This window comes from Mesoplodon densirostris, chromosome 18 (genome assembly GCF_025265405.1).
Source record: "Mesoplodon densirostris isolate mMesDen1 chromosome 18, mMesDen1 primary haplotype, whole genome shotgun sequence".
Classification (NCBI taxonomy): domain Eukaryota; kingdom Metazoa; phylum Chordata; class Mammalia; order Artiodactyla; family Ziphiidae; genus Mesoplodon; species Mesoplodon densirostris.
In genome coordinates this window covers 37,320,148-37,342,706 of record NC_082678.1, presented here as the reverse complement: position 1 = coordinate 37,342,706, position 22,559 = coordinate 37,320,148, and the positions used below count along the sequence as shown (strand labels likewise).

The 22,559-nt window shown below is 40.8% G+C and overlaps 1 protein-coding gene across 15 annotated transcripts in view; it reads left to right on the top strand.

Moving 5' to 3' along the window:
* NCOR1 (nuclear receptor corepressor 1) overlaps positions 1-22,559 on the top strand; it is a 149,383-nt gene that overhangs the window by 102,827 nt on the left and 23,997 nt on the right. For 14 of the 15 annotated variants that reach the window (XM_060082958.1, XM_060082960.1, XM_060082973.1 and 11 more), the window contains 11 exons: positions 629-758; positions 4,165-4,360; positions 9,889-10,049; positions 14,405-14,525; positions 14,618-14,719; positions 15,092-15,192; positions 17,743-17,911; positions 18,911-19,051; positions 20,351-20,434; positions 20,922-21,178; positions 21,466-21,826. In XM_060082958.1, the coding sequence (XP_059938941.1) occupies positions 629-758; positions 4,165-4,360; positions 9,889-10,049; positions 14,405-14,525; positions 14,618-14,719; positions 15,092-15,192; positions 17,743-17,911; positions 18,911-19,051; positions 20,351-20,434; positions 20,922-21,178; positions 21,466-21,826 (1,823 nt within the window). The remainder of the gene's footprint in view (positions 1-628; positions 759-4,164; positions 4,361-9,888; positions 10,050-14,404; positions 14,526-14,617; positions 14,720-15,091; positions 15,193-17,742; positions 17,912-18,910; positions 19,052-20,350; positions 20,435-20,921; positions 21,179-21,465; positions 21,827-22,559) is intronic. The other variant, XM_060082969.1, reaches the window with a different exon arrangement.

Genomic DNA, 22,559 nt, shown 5'->3' with positions numbered 1-22,559 from the left:
TTCATACGTTGGGTGTCCTAAACTCAAGTGTATGTCCTGAAAATGAGTGAAGCTGGTGGAGTGTGAGCTGGCAGAGCTGTGACTGGGGAGCACGGGCTGGGTGGAGGGGCAGCCCTGCCAGTTAGCCCGCTCTTGCATGGGGGTGCTACCTCTGCGGTGCCATGTCTTCCCATTTTTCATGAGAAACCAGAAGTCTGGGATTTGGGGTGAGATTCTTGATTTTAAAATGATGGTGGTTTATTCAAATGTTAAAAAAAAAATACTCTGTGATCCTAGAGAAGCATTCTGTTACAGGTAACATAGTTTGTAACCTATGTTAATGATAAATTAGGACCTAACTTTTTATAATGGCCCTTGTTCAGACTATTCTGTTGGTTAGATGCAGATGATTAAATTCAGATAAATTTCAACCTATAAAGCAACGTTAGGCTTCTTTACCTAGAAAATTAGCACTGTAGATTTTTTTTCCTGACTGTTCAAATATGCAAGGTTAATGTGATGTGTGTGTGTGCGTGTGTGAGTGTGTGTGTGTGTGTGTACATGTTAACTTAAAAGGAATTATGGTGATTGTATGTTTAAAGTTTTAAATAAGAATATATTAATTTATCTTTTTAAATTGCATTTGCAGAATGTTTCCTATGGATTCAAAACCTTCATTGTTAAACCCCACTGGATCTATACTGGTCTCGTCCCCAATAAAACCAAATCCACTGGACCTGCCACAGCTTCAGCATCGAGCTGCTGTCATCCCGCCAATGGTAAGTCAATGTGAGTAAGAGGTGTTGAAAACAAAGACCTTTAGAGACATTTTTTCTCTTCTTTAATCAGTGCTTGTTTTTTTAAAAAAATTGTGGTAAAAATTCACATAACATAAAATTTACCGTCTTAACTTTTTTTAAGTGTTCAGTAGGGTTAAGTATATCCACTTAACCATCACTCTCCTTCCCCCGCTTCCCCCAGCCCCTGGTAACCACCTTTCTACTTTCCATTTTATGAATTTGGCTACTTACATAAGTGGACTCATACAGTAAATATTTGGTTTTTTTGTGGCTGGTTTATTTCACTCAGCATAATGTCCTCAAGATTAATCCATGTTGTAGCACATATCCGATTCTTCTTCCATTTTAAGACTGTTGTATAGACCACATTTTATTTATCCACTCATCTGTTGGATACATTGCTTTTTCAAATGGATTCATCGTGATAATTGATTGAAATGGTCATTTCCATTTATAGAAAAAAGAGAAATATAGTGCTCTAGCCATAAATGTTAGTAAGTTCTGTGTTTGTTTTGTTTTGCTATAAGACAATAGTAGAATAAATATATAACTGGGTTTTGAATATTTAGAATAAATTATAGAGGTTATGGTTAACTTTAGTATACAGTTCCAAATCTAGTTTTATTTACATTTTACCTTATTAATCTCTATGAGTTTGACTCCCTTTTGATCCTGAATTCCAGTCTTGGGTATTGATCTTTTACTTAGTTATGTTCTAGCTCTTGCTTTATTTCAGAGGATAAAAATTTATTTCGTCTCACATGACAATATGTAAAAGTTAAGTGTGTGCTTTTTTAAAAAAATAAATTTATTTATTCATTTATTTAATTTTTGGCTGCATTGGGTCTTCGCTGCTGCACGCGGGCTTTCTCTAGTTGCAGTGAGCGGGGGCTACTCTTTGTTGCGGGGCACAGACTTCTCATTGTGGTGGCTTCTCTTGTTGCAGAGCCCAGGGTCTAGGCGTGCGGGCTTCAGTAGTTGTGGTACACGGGCTTCAGTAGTTGTGGCTTGCGGGCTCTAGAGCGCAGGCTCAGTAGTTGTGGCACACGGGCTTAGTTGCTCCGCGGCATGTGGGATCTTCCCGGACCAGGGCTCAAACCCGTGTCCCCTGCATTGGTAGGCGGATTCTTAACCACTGCGCCACCAGGGAAGCCCTAAGTGTGTGCTTATGATAAATAGGCTCACCAAAAAAATCATTAAGCATTTGCTCATTCATTGATTTACCCAAATGGACATTTATTGATTGTCTCCCTAGTTCAAGATAACATTTTTTTTTTAAAATAAATTTATTTATTTAATTTTGGCTGTGTTGGGTTCTTCATTTCTGTGCGAGGACTTTCTCTAGTTGCGGTGAGCCAGGGCCACTCTTCATCGCTGTGCGCAGGCCTCTCACTGTCGTGGCCTCTCTTGTTGCGGAGCACAAGCTCAAGGCGCCAGGCTCAGTAGTTGTGGCTCACAGGCCCAGTTGCTCCGCGGCATGTGGAATCCTCCCAGACGAGAGCTCGAACCCGTGTCCCCTGCATTGGCAGGCAGATTCTCAACCACTGCGCCACCAGGGAAGCCCCCAAGATAACATTTTTAAAGCTGTGTGGAATATCATGATCTCTGACTTCAGAAAATTTAGGGATTGGTCTTGATAATAAGACAGAAAAAAAATCATAAAAAAAATTTAAAAGAATTAAAATGTGATGCTCTCTTAGTTTGAAAAATATACTATGGGTGATTCAGAGGAAGAGCTTCCTTCTTAAAGAGACAGACACTTAAAGAAGACTCCATGTAGGAAATAGTGTTTTGGTTGGACCAAAACAGTTCATTTCGCTTTATAGCAAAAGGAGGAAAGCCATGTTTACATACAAGCCAAAGCACAAAGGCAAGAAAATTATGTGTGTGTTATGGGTGCAGTGAAAAATCCTACTTACGGGGCTTCCCTGGTGGTGCAGTGGTTGAGAGTCTGCCTGCTGATGCAGGGGACGCGGGTTCGTGCCCCGGTCCGGGAGGATCCCACATGCCGCGCAGCGGCTAGACCCGTGAGCCATGGCCGCTGGGCCTGCGCGTCCGGAGCCTGTGCTCCGCAGCGGGAGAGGCCACGACAGTGGGAGGCCCGTATACCGCAAAAAAAAAAAAAAAAAAAAAAAAATCCTACTTACAGCAGCAGAGAAAACTCTGGAAGTCTTTAGATAACAGGTTCTAAAAGAGTCAGATCTCTGCTATTCCCAGGACTCTTTTGTGTTCATGAAGTGATGGACTGAGTTAGGGGCTGTTTATTTATGTTGGACAAAGCAGGTTGGGTTCCTTCAGGAAGTGGGAGAGACAGAAAAGAAGCAGAGAAAACAAGCATCTAATTGCAAATTGTGGCGAGTGCTGTGTCCTGTGAAAGAGAGGGAGGGGGTTTGCAGTATGTTTTGGATGGTTAGGGATGGCCTGTCTGAAGAGGTGACGTTTCATTTCCGTCCTGAAGAGAATTGGTATGTTAATGAATTGGTTGTGGAAAGAGAGGAGATGAAGTCCAGTGTGGCTGCCAGGTTTCTGGCTTAAGCTGCTGTGGTTCTGTTTCATGTGATGGAGATCACTGTAGGAGAAGCATTGAGTTTAGCAAATGAAAAGTGCCGTTTTGAATATAAGTTTTGAGGTGCTTTGAGATATCCAAGTGGATTTGTTAGGTAGGCAGTCTGTGAGTGTGGAACTTGAGGAAAATGTATTAGAAGTTTATGAGCCATTAACGTACAGGTGACATTTAAATCCATAGAAGTGGGTGTGAGCACCTGTGAGAGGGCAGAGGAGGGTGGGACCCAAGCCTGAGCCACTAGGGACTCAACATCGTGAGTTAAAAGCAAATGGAGGGCTTCCCTGGTGGCGCAGTGGTTGAGAATCTGCCTGCCAATGCAGGGGGCACGGGTTTGAGCCTGGTCTGGGAAGATCCCCCATGCCACGGAGCAGCTAGGCCCGTGAGCCACAACTACTGAGCCTGCGCGTCTGGAGCCCGTGCTCCACAACAAGAGAGGCCGCGATAGTGAGAGGCCCACGCACTGTGATGAAGAGTGGTCCCCGCTTGCCACAAGTAGGGGAAGCCCTCGCACAGAAACGAAGACCCAACACAGCAAAAATAAATTAATTAATTAATAAACTCCTACCCCCTCCCCCAAAAAAAGCAAATGGAAATATTGTGATTTCTGTTTTGATTTCTCTTACCACAACTTCGGGATTTATTTTGTGTTCAGATCTGAAAGTAATTGTTTAGCATTTTAAGCATTATGCTTGAAGATTTGATTAAAAAATGGTAAAATCACTTCAAGCAGTCATATTACAGAAAGAAGCATTACTTGCCACAGATGGTAATTACTGTTTTGTTGGTCATTGGCATATTTAGATTTTCTTCTTCCTGTAGGTTTCCTGCACCCCATGTAACATACCGATTGGAACTCCAGTGAGCGGCTTTGCCCTCTACCAGCGACACATCAAAGCCATGCACGAGTCAGCGCTTCTGGAGGAGCAGCGGCAGAGGCAGGAGCAGATGGATCTGGAGCGCAGGGGTTCTGCGAGCCCGCGGGGCACCCCCAGGAGCCCAAACAGAGAGTGGGAAGGTAGGTGGCCCTCGCGCCACAGAGAACTTTTTTGAAAGCAGTGTCCTTAGCGCTTAGGAACTTGATTTATGGCGCTTGTCCCTCACAGATAAAATGCCTTCACATTGACCTCAGTTAAACTAAAGAATGCCAGTATTTCTGACCACAGAGGGATGGCAGTAACATTTTCAGTAGTCTTGTTGTTAATGTGAATTTTCTGATATTCACCTTAATGCCGGATGACTGCATAAAAGCCATGCTTCACGCTGCATTCATCTGAGTTTTCCAAGCAAATCAGAGTAACATTCTAAATCTCTGATATGACAGGGGACAACTTTGTGTAGCATACAGCCAGTCAGACCTTGACTTACCCCTCGCTCTGGCCATGGGCAAGCCACTTGACCTTCTCAGCTTTAGTTTTCTCATCTGTAAAGTGCAAATAATATGTCTGTCTGTCTGTCTGTCTGTCTGTCTAATCTAGCCATATCTCTGCCTTGCCAGGATTACAACCTGTAAGAAAGAATGAGCATTCAGTATTGTTTTATAAGACATGGCTCAGCGTCATTTTATGTATAATATAATAAGTAATAGTAGTATATTCGTATATGCATAGTGTAACAGATACCATGAAGGTACTGTTGTTGTACGTCACTGTTATTTCAAGTGACAGATTTGAGTTGTGCATGCTCTTTTTTAGTTGGTGCATGATACACTTAGTTTCTTTTAAAAAAAGAAAAAAGAGAGCAATTTCTAAATTTTAATAACTTCTTCTGGCATGGTAAGAAAATGGCACATGTATTCTGGTTGATAATGACTTATGGACTATCCAGTATGATATGCATAGCATATAAGACTATTAAAGTCTTCTCTGATTATGGTTTCCTTTTTTGTAATGATTCAGAAGACTGTAGTACCTGACATAGGTAAGAGCTATTAGCTGTAGAACACCATGCATTTCAAGGGCTACTTAATATAAAAGAGGAACTGTGCTGCTTAACTGATCCTGCTGACTCCCCGCCCCTGTCACACCAGTAATGACTTATTAGTTACATGACACACTGAACCTCTTATTTTAGAGTCTTACATATCAGATTGTTAGTGTTTTAAATATAAATCTTACGCTACTAAAAATGTGAACCAGAGTGATTAATACCCACCAGGGCTGTGTGTATAATAGGTGCTAAATGAATATTTTTTGAATGAAGATAAAAAAAACATTGTTAACCTTTGGGCTTTTAGTATATTGCCTCTAGGGAATCCTTAATTCCTAACTCAGTAATTGACATAATGTATACTCAGTAATTACATGTTAAAGGAATGATTAAATGAAGTAGGATAAAAATGGATTTAGCAGAAGTGCTTGTCTTCAATTATGAGAAAATCTGTCATTATGAGAATGATAAATTATAGAATAATTCAAAAGTCTTTTGATCTATTCCTTACATAAATGATTTAGAATAAATTTTTTAAGGCAGAATTAAAATGTAGAAAAAATGACAGTCAAAGGTATTTGCTGAACTCATGCTAAAGCTTAACATTATTCAGGTGACAATATCTGGGTCATTCTAATATGTCTATATTGTATAGTTATTTTAGGACCCCAGTTTCTTTTCTTGACCTCCTTTACGAGATGGGTTGTATTTGGTAGCTGGAGAGACTGAACTAGGCTAGAGCCCTAGATTCTGAGACTCCAAACTGTGACTTGCATTTCTCTGTAATCAGTCACATTAATTCATGTGGTTTAGATCTGAATGGTACCCTTACTTTTAATAGTGATGCAGTGGTCTTAAAACCAAACTGTCATTATATATTTGATCAATATGACACCAAGGTGTTTGTTAATAAGACACCAATTTGGTTCAGGGTGACTCTCTACAAACTGGGATGGTTGATTTACATTTTTTCCCAAGGTTAACTTTTGTTTTAGCTAATCTAGCTAGTATGTTCATCCAGTAATTTATTTAACAAGTGCCTGAAGGCTCTCCTGAATTTATAGCTATCCTATATTTCGCTTAAAGGATAATCTCCCAAATAACATTTCTATATTTGCAGTTAACTTGCTTGTATGTAGACTGTTTGATATAAATGTTTTCATTGCAGCATCATAGAATAGTTTATAGGATGGTAAATATAGTGAGAAGAGGATTTACGTATAAACCATCACCAAACTGGTATTGTCCACCTGAGGGTAGGACCACAGTTTTGGCTTTTCCCTTCATGGGCTCATTTAGAAGGCAACAGGCAGCACCTGTTGTCCACCTGTTTGATTGAGTTCACCTTCTCTTAATATCAATGAGACAGGTGGCGTAAGCCTTTCCACTTGTAGAAAAGCTTGAAAAAACCTCAGAGAAAGATTGTTTTCATTTTCCAGTGACGTTTACACAAGTTGACTCCTGCTTTAGTTGGAAACCTTTTTTCTACGGTGAAAGAACTCAGACATTACACATGTAGAGAGAGAGTTAGAAGTGAAATTCTAATGCAGGTTTTAAAATCAATCCAATCAAAATAAGAGTTAATGCCTCTGTGCAACTGAATCTAGTTTATTTTGCTGTTGTTGTTTCTTAATTTTTTCAGCTGAGTACATGATGATTTAAATAGCTATATTTAAAACCATCTAAACTCTCATCCTTTTCTTTAGCACTATTACGACAGTGTGTTTTTCCACATGATTATAAAACAATCAGACACTGAATATATGTAATATATATTACAATGCACTCTCATGTTAAATCCTCTAGAAAGGGAGAAGTGATATTCTTTTAAAGTTGGTTTATTTCATAAATCTGCACAGTATTAGGACACTTAATAATTAATTCATTATATTAATCCTTCAGAGAAGGAACGGGTAACATCATCTTGATGGTTACCCCAGAGGCATCTGAAATTTCTACACCCAGTGCTCAGGGAGACACCATTGCACTCAGGATGGTTTAGAGCTCAGGGCCAGGAATTGCACTGCTTTCGAAAAATCTCCAGCCTTGGTTGGGCAGTTAGATGTGATTCTTCTGAGCTTCAGTTTCCTCCTCTGTCAAATGGTGTTAATGATCTCATTAGTCATGAGGGCTAAACGAGATACTTCTGTAATACACAGTGCTCTGCCCATAGTACAGATTCCTATTAGCTGACATTATAGTTGTTGTTTCTGGTTTTTAAAAATATCTTAGTTAACTGAAGAACGTTTTAATTTTGCTAATGAGTCTCTATCTGAAACCAGTCACAAACCATCCTCTTAAAAGTGAAATGCTAGAGACCATCTCTTTAGAAAGGACCTGTGAGGATGCCCAGTGTTACTTACTGCAGTGCAGGAAGAAAGAAAGGAACCAAACGAGGTTTAGCTGTTGAAGGGAGAAGACAATTTATTATTCACAGGGTAAGATTATTCACCTAGGAAGCCTAAGAGAATTAACTGAGAAAGTTCTTAGAGCTAAGAGGAAAGTTCATTAAGTTTCTCAGAAAGAATTGATATACAGAAATCTACAACTTTCTTTCTTATATATCTGCAGTAATTAGTATATATAAATATATATATTCCCATGTATATTAAACAGATGGTTTTCCTCGCAACAAAATATAAAATACCTATGAAATACTTTTTATGAAATTATGAAAAATGACCTATATGAAAACATCTAGCTTCCTCAATTAGAAAGCTCATTATAAAATGTCAAGTCTCCTATAAATACAGGAGAGAAATTTAATGCATGTCCACTGAAAATTCCAGTGATACTTTGTTTGGGGAGGAAGTATTCAAAATGATTTTAAATTTAGATTTATGTGGAAGAATAAATGGGTAAGACTAGGTAAGCAAAAGAATAAAAAATGAATGGGAGTTTGTTCCGGCAGACATTAAAATGCCACAGTTTAAAGTGGTTTGGATTACAGATGAGTTTTCACTTTCTTCTTTGTGCTTTTCTTATTTTCCAAAATTACAGTATGTCGATTCACTTTAAAAAAAAAAGAAAAGATTGTATATTATATATATAATTACATATATGTATGTTTTTAAGTCTTAATATGACTCTGCATATCTGATATGCCCTTTAAATGCTTCAGGCTTTTTTTAATACTTTATGTGGAGGTAAATTATGTGGAATAATTTTCATCAGCATTACTACAGTAAAATTCATAATTTTATAAGCTTGTGTAGCCTTTAAAAATTATTTTGATCTGTATCTTTTGAAATCCTTCTTCCATTTCTTGATTGCATTTATTTCTCTGAATATTAAGCAGTGGGCTTCAACAGGCTAATTATAAGAGGTGAAATCCTCAGAGTTCTGGCCTCTAATTCAGGCCATACTTGAATTCACAGAATGACTGGATAATCTGATGTTTGCCTGCTGTGGTCTTTATTGCATGTGAAAATACTTGATTCTCCTATTGAGAGGAAAGAGAAGTTCTTTGTGATTTGAAAGGAAAAGTTGTAATTGAATTTTTGAGGATTTTATTAGGTCACAGTAAAGACGCTTACACAGAAGATTTAGATTTATAGGGGTTTTTAAAACCTCTCTGTGGGTGGATTCCCCCCCGGGAATTTTAGATGTTGATAGTAGTGTATAGTTGGATCTGCCCCTGGATGGTGTGGGCTTGGTCCTTTCACACTTACTATTTTAATATGGGGTTCTTCCCTTATTTTGATAACTTTAACTTTCATAGGAAAATCAGTCGCCTCTATGCCTTATTCTGAGGTTACACGTGCTCTAGCACAGGAAGCACAGATGCACAGTACCGCAGCAAGGTCAGCATCACCGTGTAGCCTCTCTCCGAGAGAAGTCAGTAAAGCTGCGCCACAGCCCGATGTGAGTGCAGCCCGCTGTAGTGTCCCGCCAGGTAAATACCGCTCCTCTGTGCCGTGGCTGCTGGCCATCGACCTACACGTGATGACCTGGGTGGTTTACTCCCAGGATGCGTCCTTGCTGTTTCAGAATTTCTCTGCATTCCATCTTCAGTTGTATTCAGTTGAGATGCACTGGGCCACTGGGAGGTTTATGTTCATACATGTGTACTATAACATTGACTGCCTTCTTTTAAGAGTACATGTACTTTGTAAAAACCTTGAGATCCACCCTCCTAAAAAAAATTCAGGTGTCTGTGAGAGTCAGAATCAGCAAATGTTTCCAAATTATGCAGGATGCAAAGAGGACGTATAACTGGTTGTCAGTCAATCTGTATATTCTCCAGAGTTGTAATATCAGCTGTTCCTAAGAAACACCCTTTTTCTCACCTCCATTGTGAGGTCCAAAGAGTGATGGAGAGAGAGAAAAAATTGTTTGCCACTTGCATATGCTGAGCAGAAATAGTTTGAAATGGACGTCAGCCTGAAGGCTCTGGTTTGCCAGGGAGTTGAGTATTTCAACCTCACAAATACCATTTGTGACCTGAGTATGGATACAGGTTTAATTTAAGTGAAAGAAATTTAAAACAGAAATGTTCATCCTCAACTTCATCTTGCACTTACAGTTTAAATGTGATTAAAGAAACAATTGAGATAGGTGGAATGTCGCAAACTAGGAAATTGACTATTTTAAATAATGTTTTCTCCCTTTTGAAAGTCCTCCAGCCTGCTCCGCATCAAGTGATAACTAACCTCCCTGAAGGGGTTCGGCTTCCAACAACTCGACCCACTAGGCCACCTCCTCCTCTCATCCCATCATCCAAAACCACAGTGGCTTCAGAAAAACCATCTTTTATACTGGGAGGCTCCATCTCACAGGTAAAAGGGCTTCTCTTCCCAGTAGATGGCCTGTTGTTTTTTGCTTTGGTAAAAATTGTCCCTCCTTCCCATATTAATTTGTCAGAGTCCTAATAAATAAAAATGTGTCTATTTATGAAGAGACAGTGACCTGAAAATGCAGCAGTCATTTTCTATTCCATACCACACACAGGAAATTTATTGGAGTCAGGTGCCCAGGTTGAGTGACAGTGGCACCCGTCTGGTTTAGCTCGGGCAAGGTGCGTGTGCCGTGAAGTGTAGTGTAGCATGAATGGAGATGGAATAGTTTCAAGTACTAGAGGATAACTATTTTAAAGGTTCTAATATTAAATTGTAGATGATTGGTAAGCCCTAGTTTATTCTGACCTTGGCCTCTCTCTCTCTCTTGACGTGGTCTGATTGTAAAGCCTCAGTCAGGCTGACTGACATTCACCACCAGTGACCGTGCCCCCATTGGGCTGGGGGCCATTTCCGCCCCTCCTAGGCTCTCTTCCTCCTCTGCCTCAAGCGCTCTCTGTTGTTGTAGGTTAGTTCTGCCTTTTCCAGAACTCGATATAAATGGAGTCTTACATTTTGGCTCTTCTTTGTCTGTCTTCTTTAACTTAGCATTAATGATTTCAGGGATTTGTCCAAATTTTTTTTTTTTTTTTTTTTTTTGGCTGTGTTGGGTCTTTGTTGCAGCACGTGGGCTTTCTCTAGTTGCGGCAGGAAGGGGCTACTCTTCGTCATTGTGCACGGGCTTCCCATTGCGGTGGCTTCTCTTGTGGAGCACAGGCTCTAGGCGCGCGGCTTCAGTAGTTGTGGCACGTGGGCTCAGTAGTTGTGGCTCACGGGCTCTAGAGCGCAGGCTCAGTAGTTGTGGCACACGGGCCTAGTTGCTCCGCCGCGTGTGGGATCTTCCCAGACCAGGGCTCCAACCCGTGTTCCCTGGATTGGCAGACGGATTCTTAACCACTGTGCCACCAGGGAAGTCCCCGTCCAGGTTTTTGTGTAATCAGTAGCTTCTTCCTTTTTATTGCTGAATAATACTCCATTGGGTGAACATACCAATTTGTTTATCCATTTTCTTGTTGATGGAAACCTGAGTTGTTTCTGCTTTTTGGCTGCTGTAAATAAAGCTGATACGAACATTCTTATACCGGGCTCTTTGTAGACATGTGGCTACATTTCTCTTGTATAGGCCCTGAGAGCAGAATGTCTGGGTAGATGGATGTTTTACTTCATAGTTTTCCGGAGTGGCTCTACAGTGCCACTGCCACCAGCACAGTCTGAGTTCCACTTGCTGTTGTCAATCTTTTTTATTTTAGTCATACTAGTAGGTATGTAGTATTCCACTGTGGTTTTATTTTGCATTTCCCTGATAACAAATGATGTTGAGCACGCTTCATACACTTATTGGCCATTTGTACATCTGATTGTGAAGTGACTGTCTTATTATTTGTTTTTATTGGACCTTTTAGTTATTAGGTTGCAGAAGTTCTTTATACATCACAGATGAAAATTCTGTTTTTTATATATATATATATTTTTTTCTCTATTTGTGGCTTGTGTGTTTTGATGCGTAGAAGTTTTAAATTTTGATGGAAGTCTATATATATATATTTTTCCCTCTTATGACTGGTTCTTTTTCTCTAAAAAATCATTGCCTGTTTCAAGCTCGTGGAGATTTTCTCCTAGATTTTCTTCTGAAAGCTTAATAGTTTTGGCTTTTGTATTTAGGTCCATATGAAACTGATTTCTGTGTACAGTGTGAGGCAAGGATGGGCCTCATCCATCCATGTGGATCTGCATTCCCGTCACGTTGGTTGAAAAGTCTTTTCTCTCTCCCATTTGCATGTTTGGGTCTGTTTCTGGACTCTGTTCTGTCCCATTGACCTACTTGCCCATCCTTTCATCAGCACCAGTCTTGGTTACTGTGGTTTTTATAGTAAGTCTTAAGATCATGTCGTATAAGTTCTGCAGTGCTCTTATTCTCAAGATTGTTTTAGCTCTTCTGTGTCTCTTGTATTTCCATATAAGTTACATAATCAGTTTGTCAGTTCCTACAAAAAATTCTGCTGGGATTTTGGTTGGTATTGCATTAAATCTGTAGATTAATTCTTAAGAAAGTTGAGTCTTCTAATTCATGCACATGTTCGTCTTTCCATTTATTTAGGTCTTTGATTTCTCTCAGCAGTATTTTGTAATTTTCACTGTAGAGATTTTGTATATGTTTTGTTAGCTTTACTATCAGTTAATTTGATTATTTATAATGTACTTTATATTTTTATAAGTGATATTTAAAAATTTTTCCTTTTCTGGTTCTTTCTGGTGTATGAAAAAAGTTGATTTTTATATCTTGACCTTATTTCCTGTTACATTTACTTACTGTTTCTGATAGGGTTTTTTGGTTTTATTTTTGTTTTTTTTGGGGGGTGTAGATTTCTTAGGACTTTCTCTGTATGTGTGTTGTCTACAAATAAAGACAGTTTTACTTCTTCCTTTCCAATCTTTATGCCTTTCCTTTTCCTTGTTTTATTAAACTGGTTAGGGTAGAACTTTTAGAACAATGTTTAATAGAAGTGGTGAAGAGAGTATACTTTGCTTGTTGCCCATCTTAGGAGGGAGGCATTCAGTATTTCACTTGTAGGTATGTTAACTACAGACTTTTCATAGGTGCCCTTCATCAGATTGATGATGTTTCTGTATATTCTTAGTTTGCTGAGAGTTTTTCTTTTTCTCCAATTCTTATACTTTTCAACTTCAGAATTTCTATGTGGTTCTGTTTTATGATTTCTTTCCCTTTCTTGATATTCTCTATATGATGAGACATCATTTTCATACTTTTCTTTAATTCTTTATACATGGTTCCCTATAGTTCATTGAACTTATTTATAATAGCTGACTTAAAGTCTTTTCCTAACAAGTCTAAAGCCCAGGGACAGTTTTTATTCACTGCTTTTTTTTTTTTTTACCCTCCTGTGTATGGATCATACGTTCTTGTTTCTTGGCATGTCTTGTAATTTTTGGTTGAAACACATAACATAATGTAGAACTCTGGAAATCAGATTCTCCTTTCTCCCTAGGATTTGTTGTTGCTGCTGCTGTATACTTTTGTTGTTGTTTATTTGAACTAATTCAGTAAAGTCTGTATTCTTGTGTGGCCACTGAAGTCTCTATTTGCTTAATTAGCAGTCAGCTAGTGATTAGACAGAGAGTTCAGTGCCCAGAAAGAGGAAGTTTCCCAGTCTTTACTGAGGGGCTGTGTGTGCGTATGTTGGGATATGCCTTCAACGTTCAGCCAGGCAGCTGACAATTCTGCCTTAGTCTTCACTTCCTGCTTTCTCAGAGCCTTGAGGTCAGCCAGCGGTGAGAACTCATGTCCTTCTCATGTCTTCCCTGGCAGGTACACAGCCTTGCACGTGCACTTGGCCTTCTAGGTTCCTAGGAAGATGTTGGAGCTTTTCAAATCCCTTGTGAATATCTCTTCCCTTAGCTTTTCCTCTTAAGGTTTTTGTTTAGCCTGTTTTATCGCCCTAGCTGTTCTCTCCTGCCTCAGCCAGTGGAGAGGTTAGTCCGTTGACTCTGATAGTTTTTGACAAGCCTGAACTTTCTTCCCCACCACAGTCAGGCCAGAAAAGACAGCTTTGCAAGTGAGTCTCTCAGAGAACCGTCAGACCAGTCTGATCATGACAGTTACCTGGGAATGATAACCCCGTTCTTTCCCTTGTGCTGTCTGCTGGACTGCTGGTTTTCACCATGATCGAGGGCTGTGGGTTCTCAAGGCTGAGACAGAGCTGGCGGGGGTTGGGGGGTGGGGGGCGTGGGAGGGACAGCAGAGCAAGTCCAAGTGTCACAGAGCTCATGGTTCTTACCTAGGTTCTGCCATTTTTCTTGAATAAATACTCCCAGATTTCTACAAGCCTTTGGTTAAAGCGTTGGAAAAGAGTTCTTAAAGGCTGATTCTTAAAATTTTTGCTAGTTTTCTGGTTGCCTTTATGGAGGAGTGTTCTTGGAAGTCCTTACTCCACCATTTTCATTGGTGCTTCTATCCCATAGCATTTTTACGAGGGATAATGTTGTTAATAATAGTAGCTTACATTTTGAGTGTATGGTTAAGTGCTTTTATTTATGTAATTTGTTAGTAATGCATATTCATAAAATTTATGGTAATTTTGGAAGACATATCTTGCTCCCTTTAAACACTTCTAAAATTTAACCAATCTGTGTCAGGGATTTTCTTGCTTTAGAAATAGCTGTTCTTAATTTTGGTGGGGGGTGAGTGGTAAGTTTTATAAACAGAAACCTGTACCTTAAATATATAGTTGACCTTGTGAAAAGACAGTGTTATTCTAGTCCTTTAACATTATTTTTAGGGAACACCCGGCACTTACTTGCCTTCTCCTAATCAGGCCTCCTATGCTCCCGAGGCAGCGAAGCCCTCGGCGGGCTCCATCTCCCTGGGACTGCCACGGCAGCAGGAGGCCGCCAAGCCAGGTCAGTGAGGAGGACGTGGCCATCTCTGCCTTTGTAGTGTCACAGTCAGGGATTCAGCACTTGAGCTCACTTTCTCTTGCTTTGGTCCGTAGCTACTGTGCCCTACATCAAGCAAGAAGAGTTTTCTCCCCGAAGCCAAAACTCACAACCTGAGGGTTTATTGGTCAGAGCCCAACATGAAGGAATGGTCAGAGGTAAAATATGCTGTTTGGCAGAAATACTAAACTCTGGTCCCCAATAAATATATCAAAGGAAGTCATTAATGTGTTTTAATGATGATGGGCTCTTAACTTAGAGCCTTTAAATTCTAAATGTAAGTTTTCTTTCTGTATAAAAATGACTTTAAAACTTTGAAATTTCATATTTCTACAGTCCTTTTTAATAATTGCAAAATTATTTTAAAAGTACATTTCAATAAAACAAAAACTATTCTTTTTGTGCTGCTGTTTCCTCTCTTCGAAGTAGGGGCTGATTTTGTTTGCTTGGTTTTTTGTTTTTTTTGTGTTTTTTTTTTTTTTTTTGCAGGTGCAGGGGTGTGATTCGCTAATGATTTTGTTTTTATTCAGGTACTACAGGAGCCATTCAAGAAGGAAGTATAACTCGGGGAACTCCCTCCAGCAAACTTTCTGTGGAGAGCATCCCATCCCTCCGGGGCTCTATCACCCAGGTTAGTTGCGCTCATTCATGAGACAACCAGAAGTGATGTGTCGAGCGTGTTGGCTGCTCTAGCAGTAGTTTTGTGACTATGTTGTTCGTTGTCCTGGGTTATGGAACGGGGTCTCAGTGATGATAAACCTCAGATCTATAAACCGTGTGCAGAGAGACAGTAATGTGATCCTTTCGACCACAAGCCGTATCATCTGTACTGTGGTTCATTTGAAAAGGTCGATTATTTGCAACTTGGCAGAAGAAACAAGTTCTAATTCATGTAACTCTCACTGTCTTCCTGGTAAAGCTTTTACCATTGTGTTCAGCTTAAATAGAAATTGAGAGGAAAATCATTATAAATTGTTTGCTTGCTTTGCTCTTTCTGAAAAGGAAGGTCTGTAGTCTCAGGAAATATGGATGGTGTTGACAAAAGCACCAGAAGTCAAGTATCTTCTTCTAATTTTAGGCTGAGGTGCCAATTTTGATTAATAAAAGGTCTTTCTTTTCCTCAGTTAGATGTAAATTTTAGTTTGAAATGTAAAACAGTCCTTAGCCTCTTTATTAATGTAGATCTGGAAAAGGAAAATTCTATTTTGGGAATTCGTTGTAAACAGAATCCTGTACTTTTGTGTGTGTGCCTGTCACAAGCTTTCTGTTCTGTTCCTCTTCCTTGACTTCTGTTTCTGTTCCCTAGGACAGTGGTTGTTAAAGTTTGGTCTGCAGAGCAGCAGCATCAGTATCACCTGGGAAGTTGTTAGACATATAAATGTTGAATCCCTGCCCTAGTTTTCCTGAAGTCTCACCCGTGGGGCCGGGTCCCAGCGGTCTGTGTTCTCCAGCCCTCCAGGGGTTCTGCCGAGCGCCCATTCGAGAGCCAACCCTAGGGCCCTGCCGACCGAGTGTAGTGCGCCCCAGAGGAGCAGCACCACTTGGGAACTTGTTAGGATAACGCAGAGATTTCAGTCCCTGCTCCAGACCGATGGAATCAGAATCTCCTTTTTTTTTAAAAAAAAAAAAAAAATTTATTTATTTATTTATTTATTTATTTATGGCTGCGTTGGGTCTTCATTGCTGCGCACGGGCTTTCTCTGGTTGCGGTGCGTGGGCTGCTCTTCGTTGCGGTGCGCGGGCTTCTCACTGTGGTGGCTTCTCTTGTTGCAGAGCGCGGGCTCTAGGTGCGCAGGCTTCAGTTGTTGTGGCATGCGGGCTTCAGTAGTTGTGGCTCGCGGGCTCTAGAGCGCAGGCTCAGTAGTTGTGGCGCACAGGCTTAGTTGCTCTGCAGCATGTGGGATCTTCCCGGACCAGGGCTCGAACCCGTGTCCCCTGCCTTGGCAGGCGGATTCTTAACCACTGCGCCGCTAGGGAAGTCCCAGAATCTCCATTTTAACAAGAGTCCAGTGATTTCTTTCTGATACGTGGTTATAGAGCATGTGGTGTGTAGTGATCTGGAAAGTTACACACTAACTTCTCAGATCTCTCCTTTCACATTTGACCAAAGTTATCCAGTCCCCTGATGTTAGTTTTCAGAATAAGCAAACACTTTAATATAAATAGAAGAAAAATAAATGGCCTATGCATCTTATTTTTCCTTCTTCATTTTCGCTCCAGTATCCAAACCGGATGTGGAATGAACTGGATCAAGTGAGGCTGGGCTTTGCCTGTCGATTTTCCAATCTGTCTGTCCGTGTGACATGAGCACTTCCAAAGAGGGTGTGAGGATTTCTGGGTGTTCACCACTGAGCTCACCTCTCGGCTGCACGAGCGGACACGTGGACCCCATCACTCTCCTGCAGGGACACATGGGTTCAGGGTGGCCTCAGTGGAGTTTTGGGAACACTGAGTTTTGGAGTGTGTGTGGGCTGGGGCTGGGCCCCCCACTGTCCCGTGCAACCCAGGCAGCTCACTGTGCACAGTGTTCTGCACTTGAGGTTCCATGAGTGCTTCCCTTGAAGGAAGGGTGACAAGAACCGTGGCCACAGGCGACCCAGAAGAGGACTAGTGATGGTGAAAACGCAGGTGACCTAACCAAATCTGAGTCACATCACAGCACGGGGGCATCTGAGTTTTCTGTCCCCTCTTATTGATGACCAGAGGTCTAACCCAGCAGATGGTTTAGTAACTGAAAGCTCTTTTTCCCTCATCACAGTATGAGAGAAGGTGGTGGTACTTTAATTTAAAACTTAATTTGTTGACTTATTTTTCTTAGAAATTTTGAAAAAGCTTTATTACATTTGCGTGATTTTAGGCCTTAAGACACATTTTGTTTCTGAGAGTTAAGTACCTTCAGAGAGGTTTGACTTTGAGGTGAGGAAGAAAGCTCATCAACTCATATACCTGTTAGCATTTTAAGAAGTTTTGTATGGCAGGGTTCAAGGACCAAGGTACAGTGTTTCTTTACGTTTATAAAACGTGTGTCTGATTTCCCGTCATGTGCTGGCCTTATTTGAGGACATGGCTTGCTCTGACTCTCGGTGTGGCAGGTTACATTTTCTGAGCGTCTGTGTTTCCTGTAAACTCGAGTGACGCTGTGTTTGAATTGACGCTGTGCCTGTGTTTGAATTGATGACAGGGGACCCCGGCTCTGTCCCAGGCTGGCATACCAACTGAGGCTTTGGTAAAGGGACCCATTTCTAGACTGTCCATTGAAGAAAGCAGTCCTGAGAAAGGCCGAGAGGAAGCTGTATCCAAAGGCCATGTTATTTATGAAGGCAAAAGTGGACACATCTTATCTTATGATAGTAAGTATTGCATCTCCACACTGAAGCCAGTGTTGTAATGTGTGACTAAGGACATGGTTCTGGTTCCCTACATGCTTGCTTTGGAAAAGTTAGTTTTCCTTCCCTGAGCCCAAGTTTCCTCTCTGTAATGTAAAAAAAGGTTAATACTGGTACTTCTCGTGGAACTTTTGTGAAAAATTAACTGAAACAGTCAATGAAAAGTGATTAACAGTGCAGAGCCCATACTAAGTGTCCCCTGAGTGGTATCTTACATCGCCAGCTGTGGTCATTTGATTTAGCCTAGGAAAAGAATCTTTGTTTAACTTTAATAGAATCACTTTTATTTTAAAGGGGTACCTATTTTATGTGTTAAGAATTAAGGAGTAGATAATAGTCTGATAATCCTAGAAAGAGTATTGAATTTAAATGCTGCTTAAATATAACTATTTTAATGTCTGTATGTATGTGAGCATTTATCTTTAGGTGTATCCTTAAGTTTCAGTTTTAAATTGCATGCTGTTGTGAGTAGTGAGATTAAATCTCATGCTATCCCACCCAGGTTGTGAATCTCGCCTTTGCCCACTGTGTCCACACTGGCTCAGTCAACAGTGACTTTCGTGAACTGCAGTGCTGTGTTCAGTGACCCTTATCTGAGCTTTTAGATGTCAGGATCCGCTTCCAGCATTCTCATAGCCCACTGTCCATAGTACCGGTTACTGTGTGTAACCACCTGGTAATTTATCTGTATCCACCACTACTGCTGAGTTTCACGAGGGAAGGGACTTAATTTGTTAACCTAATCTGCAAGCCTGGTTTATGCCTGACACTCAATAAATATATGAGTGAATGAAAACGTTTTTATAAATGGCATCTGCACAGATGTATATAGTAGATTAAGACCAGTTTATATATATATATATTTTTTTGTGTGTGTGTGAGATTATGAAATTAAGATAACTTATTTACCATACAGTAGGCCTTGAGCTCTGTCTGAGCAATTCCTGTGTCTATGTCCTGCAGATATTAAGAATGCCCGAGAAGGGACGAGGAGTCCGAGAACAGCTCATGAAATCAGTCTCAAAAGAAGCTATGAATCAGTGGAAGGAGCTCTAAAGCAAGGGTTGTCCATGAGGGAGTCTCCTGTGTCAGCACCGCTGGAGGGTGAGGTGTTGTTTCCAGAACGCTGTTTAGATACATTGAATTTCGTATAGTAAATTTCCATTGTTGAGTTAGGTTGTATTCAGTCTCTGTCGTTTCAACCTGAAATTTATATTATCAATATATAAATGAAACTCATATAAATATATTAATATATTACTAATGCATGTAATATGAAATATACAGTTAATATATTAACATGAAATTTATATTAATAAATGTTTAAACTTATGTTCATATCTACATGTAAATCAAGTGGTACGTGACAGTGGAGGGAAGTAAAAATTAAACATAATTGGTCATACCGTAGGTAACTGTTAGAATGCTCATATAATTTGTAGATGATTCCTGTTTGAGTTAAGTGAGTTTAAAAATGTGAAATTCATCATGAGAACTTTGTTTTTATTGTGAGGCAGATAGAGTGGTATAATGGGCAGAGCAAAGACATGTATTTGAATCCTAACTTCACTCTTTGCTGGTGAATTTCTCTGTGTCTGTTTCTTGCTCTGTAAATTAAGGGATTGTACCTACCATTGTGTGAGGATTAGAGACAGGTGTGCAGTCTTGTGCTGAGCATGTGACCTGCGTTCATCAAATGATAGCTGTGGTTTGGTTTTGTTAGTGGCTCACTTTCCTTAAATCTTAACCTGCCTCAGTTATTTTATTTTAATCTAGATAAAATACTAAAAACAGGGTAAGGACTCCTCAATCTTGAAGGCCTGTGAAATTTTCTAAGAGCTGGATTTTCTCTGTAGTAAAAAAAAAAAAAAAAAAAAATCTCACTTTCCTTTCTTTCCTTGATTCAGATTTGTTGGCAGTATAACATGAAACTTCTTAGGAGGTTATTTACATCTCTTTCATTTTGATTTTCATGTTTCATTTAATATATTTTACCTTTTTTTGAGGTATCCATCTTTCATGTTTTCCCCTTCCCACAGGTATATTTCAGAGCTAAACAATGATTTCCAATCCCCCTATATTTTCTCTCACCTCTATCAGAAAGCACTGGGTGTTTAGATTTAGCTTTGAAAATGTTGCTCTTTACTTTTTGACTTACAATAGGTGTCTTCTGTGGCCATTTTCTATTTGGGAAAATGTTTAAAAAGAAACGGGTGATGTCATTTTGGGTACTTCCAACTTTTGTTATTTTTTCCATGATGTTCTTCTGAATAGTTTGCAAATCTAAAATGGTACCCCTTTCTCCATGGAGCTTTTATCAACAGTACACCCTCTTAAGAACAGTGTGCGTGAACTGACATCCGTGTTGTGTCTAACTCTGGAATTGCCTCCTTGTTTTGAAAGGGCTGATCTGCCGAGCATTACCCAGGGGGAGCCCTCACTCTGACCTCAAAGAAAGGACTGTGCTGTCTGGTTCCATAATGCAGGGTAAACATTTTGCTCATTTGCTTTTATTCATTACTGCCTCACTGGCAAAGTAGTTTGAAATTAATGTGCAGTGTGTGATATCTGAAAAAGATATTTGTTTTTCAAGATATCTTCTCTTTTGAAATATTAGATATTTAAATCCTGATTATAACTTCTTCTCTGAGTTACATAGTGTATTGGAAGATGATAGTTGCCTAATCTTTGAATACAGAGACACCTTCATTATGTTAGAACAGTTCTGTGATTGTGATGAGTGATGTATTAAATCTTGAACAACACCTTCCCCCCCAAAAGAATGGCCGATGAGTATTTATTTAAGGATCTTTTGTAAACCGAAAATTGATTAGAAACTGCAAGATGGCAAGGCATTCATTTTTTTATATTGCGGTAAATTCTGTGCAACAAAATTTACCATTTTAACAGTTTTTAAGTGTATAATTCAGTGGCATTAATTTAATAAGCATGTTTCTTGAATCCTTTTTTGAAGGCACACCAAGAGCGACAACTGAAAGTTTTGAAGATGGCCTTAAGTACCCCAAACAGATTAAAAGGGAGAGTCCGCCCATACGAGCGTTTGAAGGTGCCATTACCAAAGGAAAACCTTACGATGGCATCACCACCATCAAAGAGATGGGGCGCTCCATCCATGAGATCCCACGGCAAGATGTTTTAACTCAGGAAAGCCAGAAGACGCCAGAAGTGGGGCAGAGCACGAGGCCCGTGGTCGAGGGCTCCATCTCCCAGGTAGCCATTCTGCTTCAGGCTGCAGTGCGACCTGGTGATTATCAGGAGTTCTTATAAGCATTATAAGTGTCAGGTCTCTTGGAAGGAAACATGAAGGTTTGTGTCTGCTTTACCCTTAGTTGTTCTGGTGTGGGAGAGTGTGCAGCTCCAGCTCAGTGGACCTGTGATGGAGACCCACACAGACAGCAGCCGTCGTTGCTGCCGTCGTTGCCGCGAGCCTGACGTGGCCTGCGGTGGAGAAGCGGCTGAGCTGTGGCTGCCTGTGACGCCTGTCTCTTTCCCTGTAGGGCACACCCGTCAAGTCTGACAGCAGTTCAGGCCAATCCGCCATCAAGCACAACGTCAAGTCCTTGGTTGCGGGGCCTAGCAGACTGCCCCGTGGGCTGCCTCCACTGGAAATTAGGCCAGAGAGCATAAAAGCGGTCGAACGGGGAAAATACGAGGACGTGAAAGCAGGCGAGCCTGTGCGTTCCCGGCACACGTCGGTGGTAAGCTCTGGCCCCTCGGTTCTCAGGTCAACGCTTCATGAAGCCCCCAAAGCACAGCTGAGCCCGGGGATTTACGAGGATGCCAGCGCACGGCGGACGCCGGGGAGTTACGCCAGCACTGCGTCCAGAGGCTCGCCCATGATGAGCAGAGCTCCCGATGGTGTGTTCCTCTCGTGTCCTTGTCTGACGTTTGTGTTGTGCTGCCCGCCTCCGCCAGCAGCACACAGCCCAGCGTTGGCTCCAGGTGGTCGAAAGCGCTGTTGGCTGTGCTTGACGCTAGGGCTCTGGAAGGCTGGCTGCCACATTAAAATAGGCATAATTGTAGGTAAAATGCCTAATGTTTTAACTAAATGCAGAGTGTGATGGAGTCCAGAAATGCTCGAGTAAGTAATGCTTAGAGTAGATTTTCAGCTAACCCGTGAGCTTTTCTGGAAGGCAGTCTGGACTGCTGGCTCCTGGGCGCCGTCTGCTGTGGGGCTGAACATTTAAGCTGTGGAGCCGGGCTGCTTAGGGTTGAATCAGGGTTCTCCTTGCTGTACTAACTTGGACCTGTTCCTCAGGTTTTCTGTGCCATAGTTTCCTCATCTGTGAATTGGTGGTGTAATACTAAGGCTTATTACCTCATTGGATTGTTCTGAAGATAAAATGAGGTGATAGGTTTAAAGAACTTGGAAAGAATAGTGCCTCGTGTGTAAGAAGGACTCAGTTACTGTGCACTATTGTTACAGTTGGTACTACTGTTGGCGCCACGACCCCACACCTCCTTGGGGTTTATGCTGCTGGCAGGTAGATCAGCGAGCTGAGAGGCATGGTTTCTACCAGGTGGTCCCTGAAGCAATCCAAGGCCCTTAAACATGCTTCCACTTAGCATTTTTGACGGTACTGCGGTACTC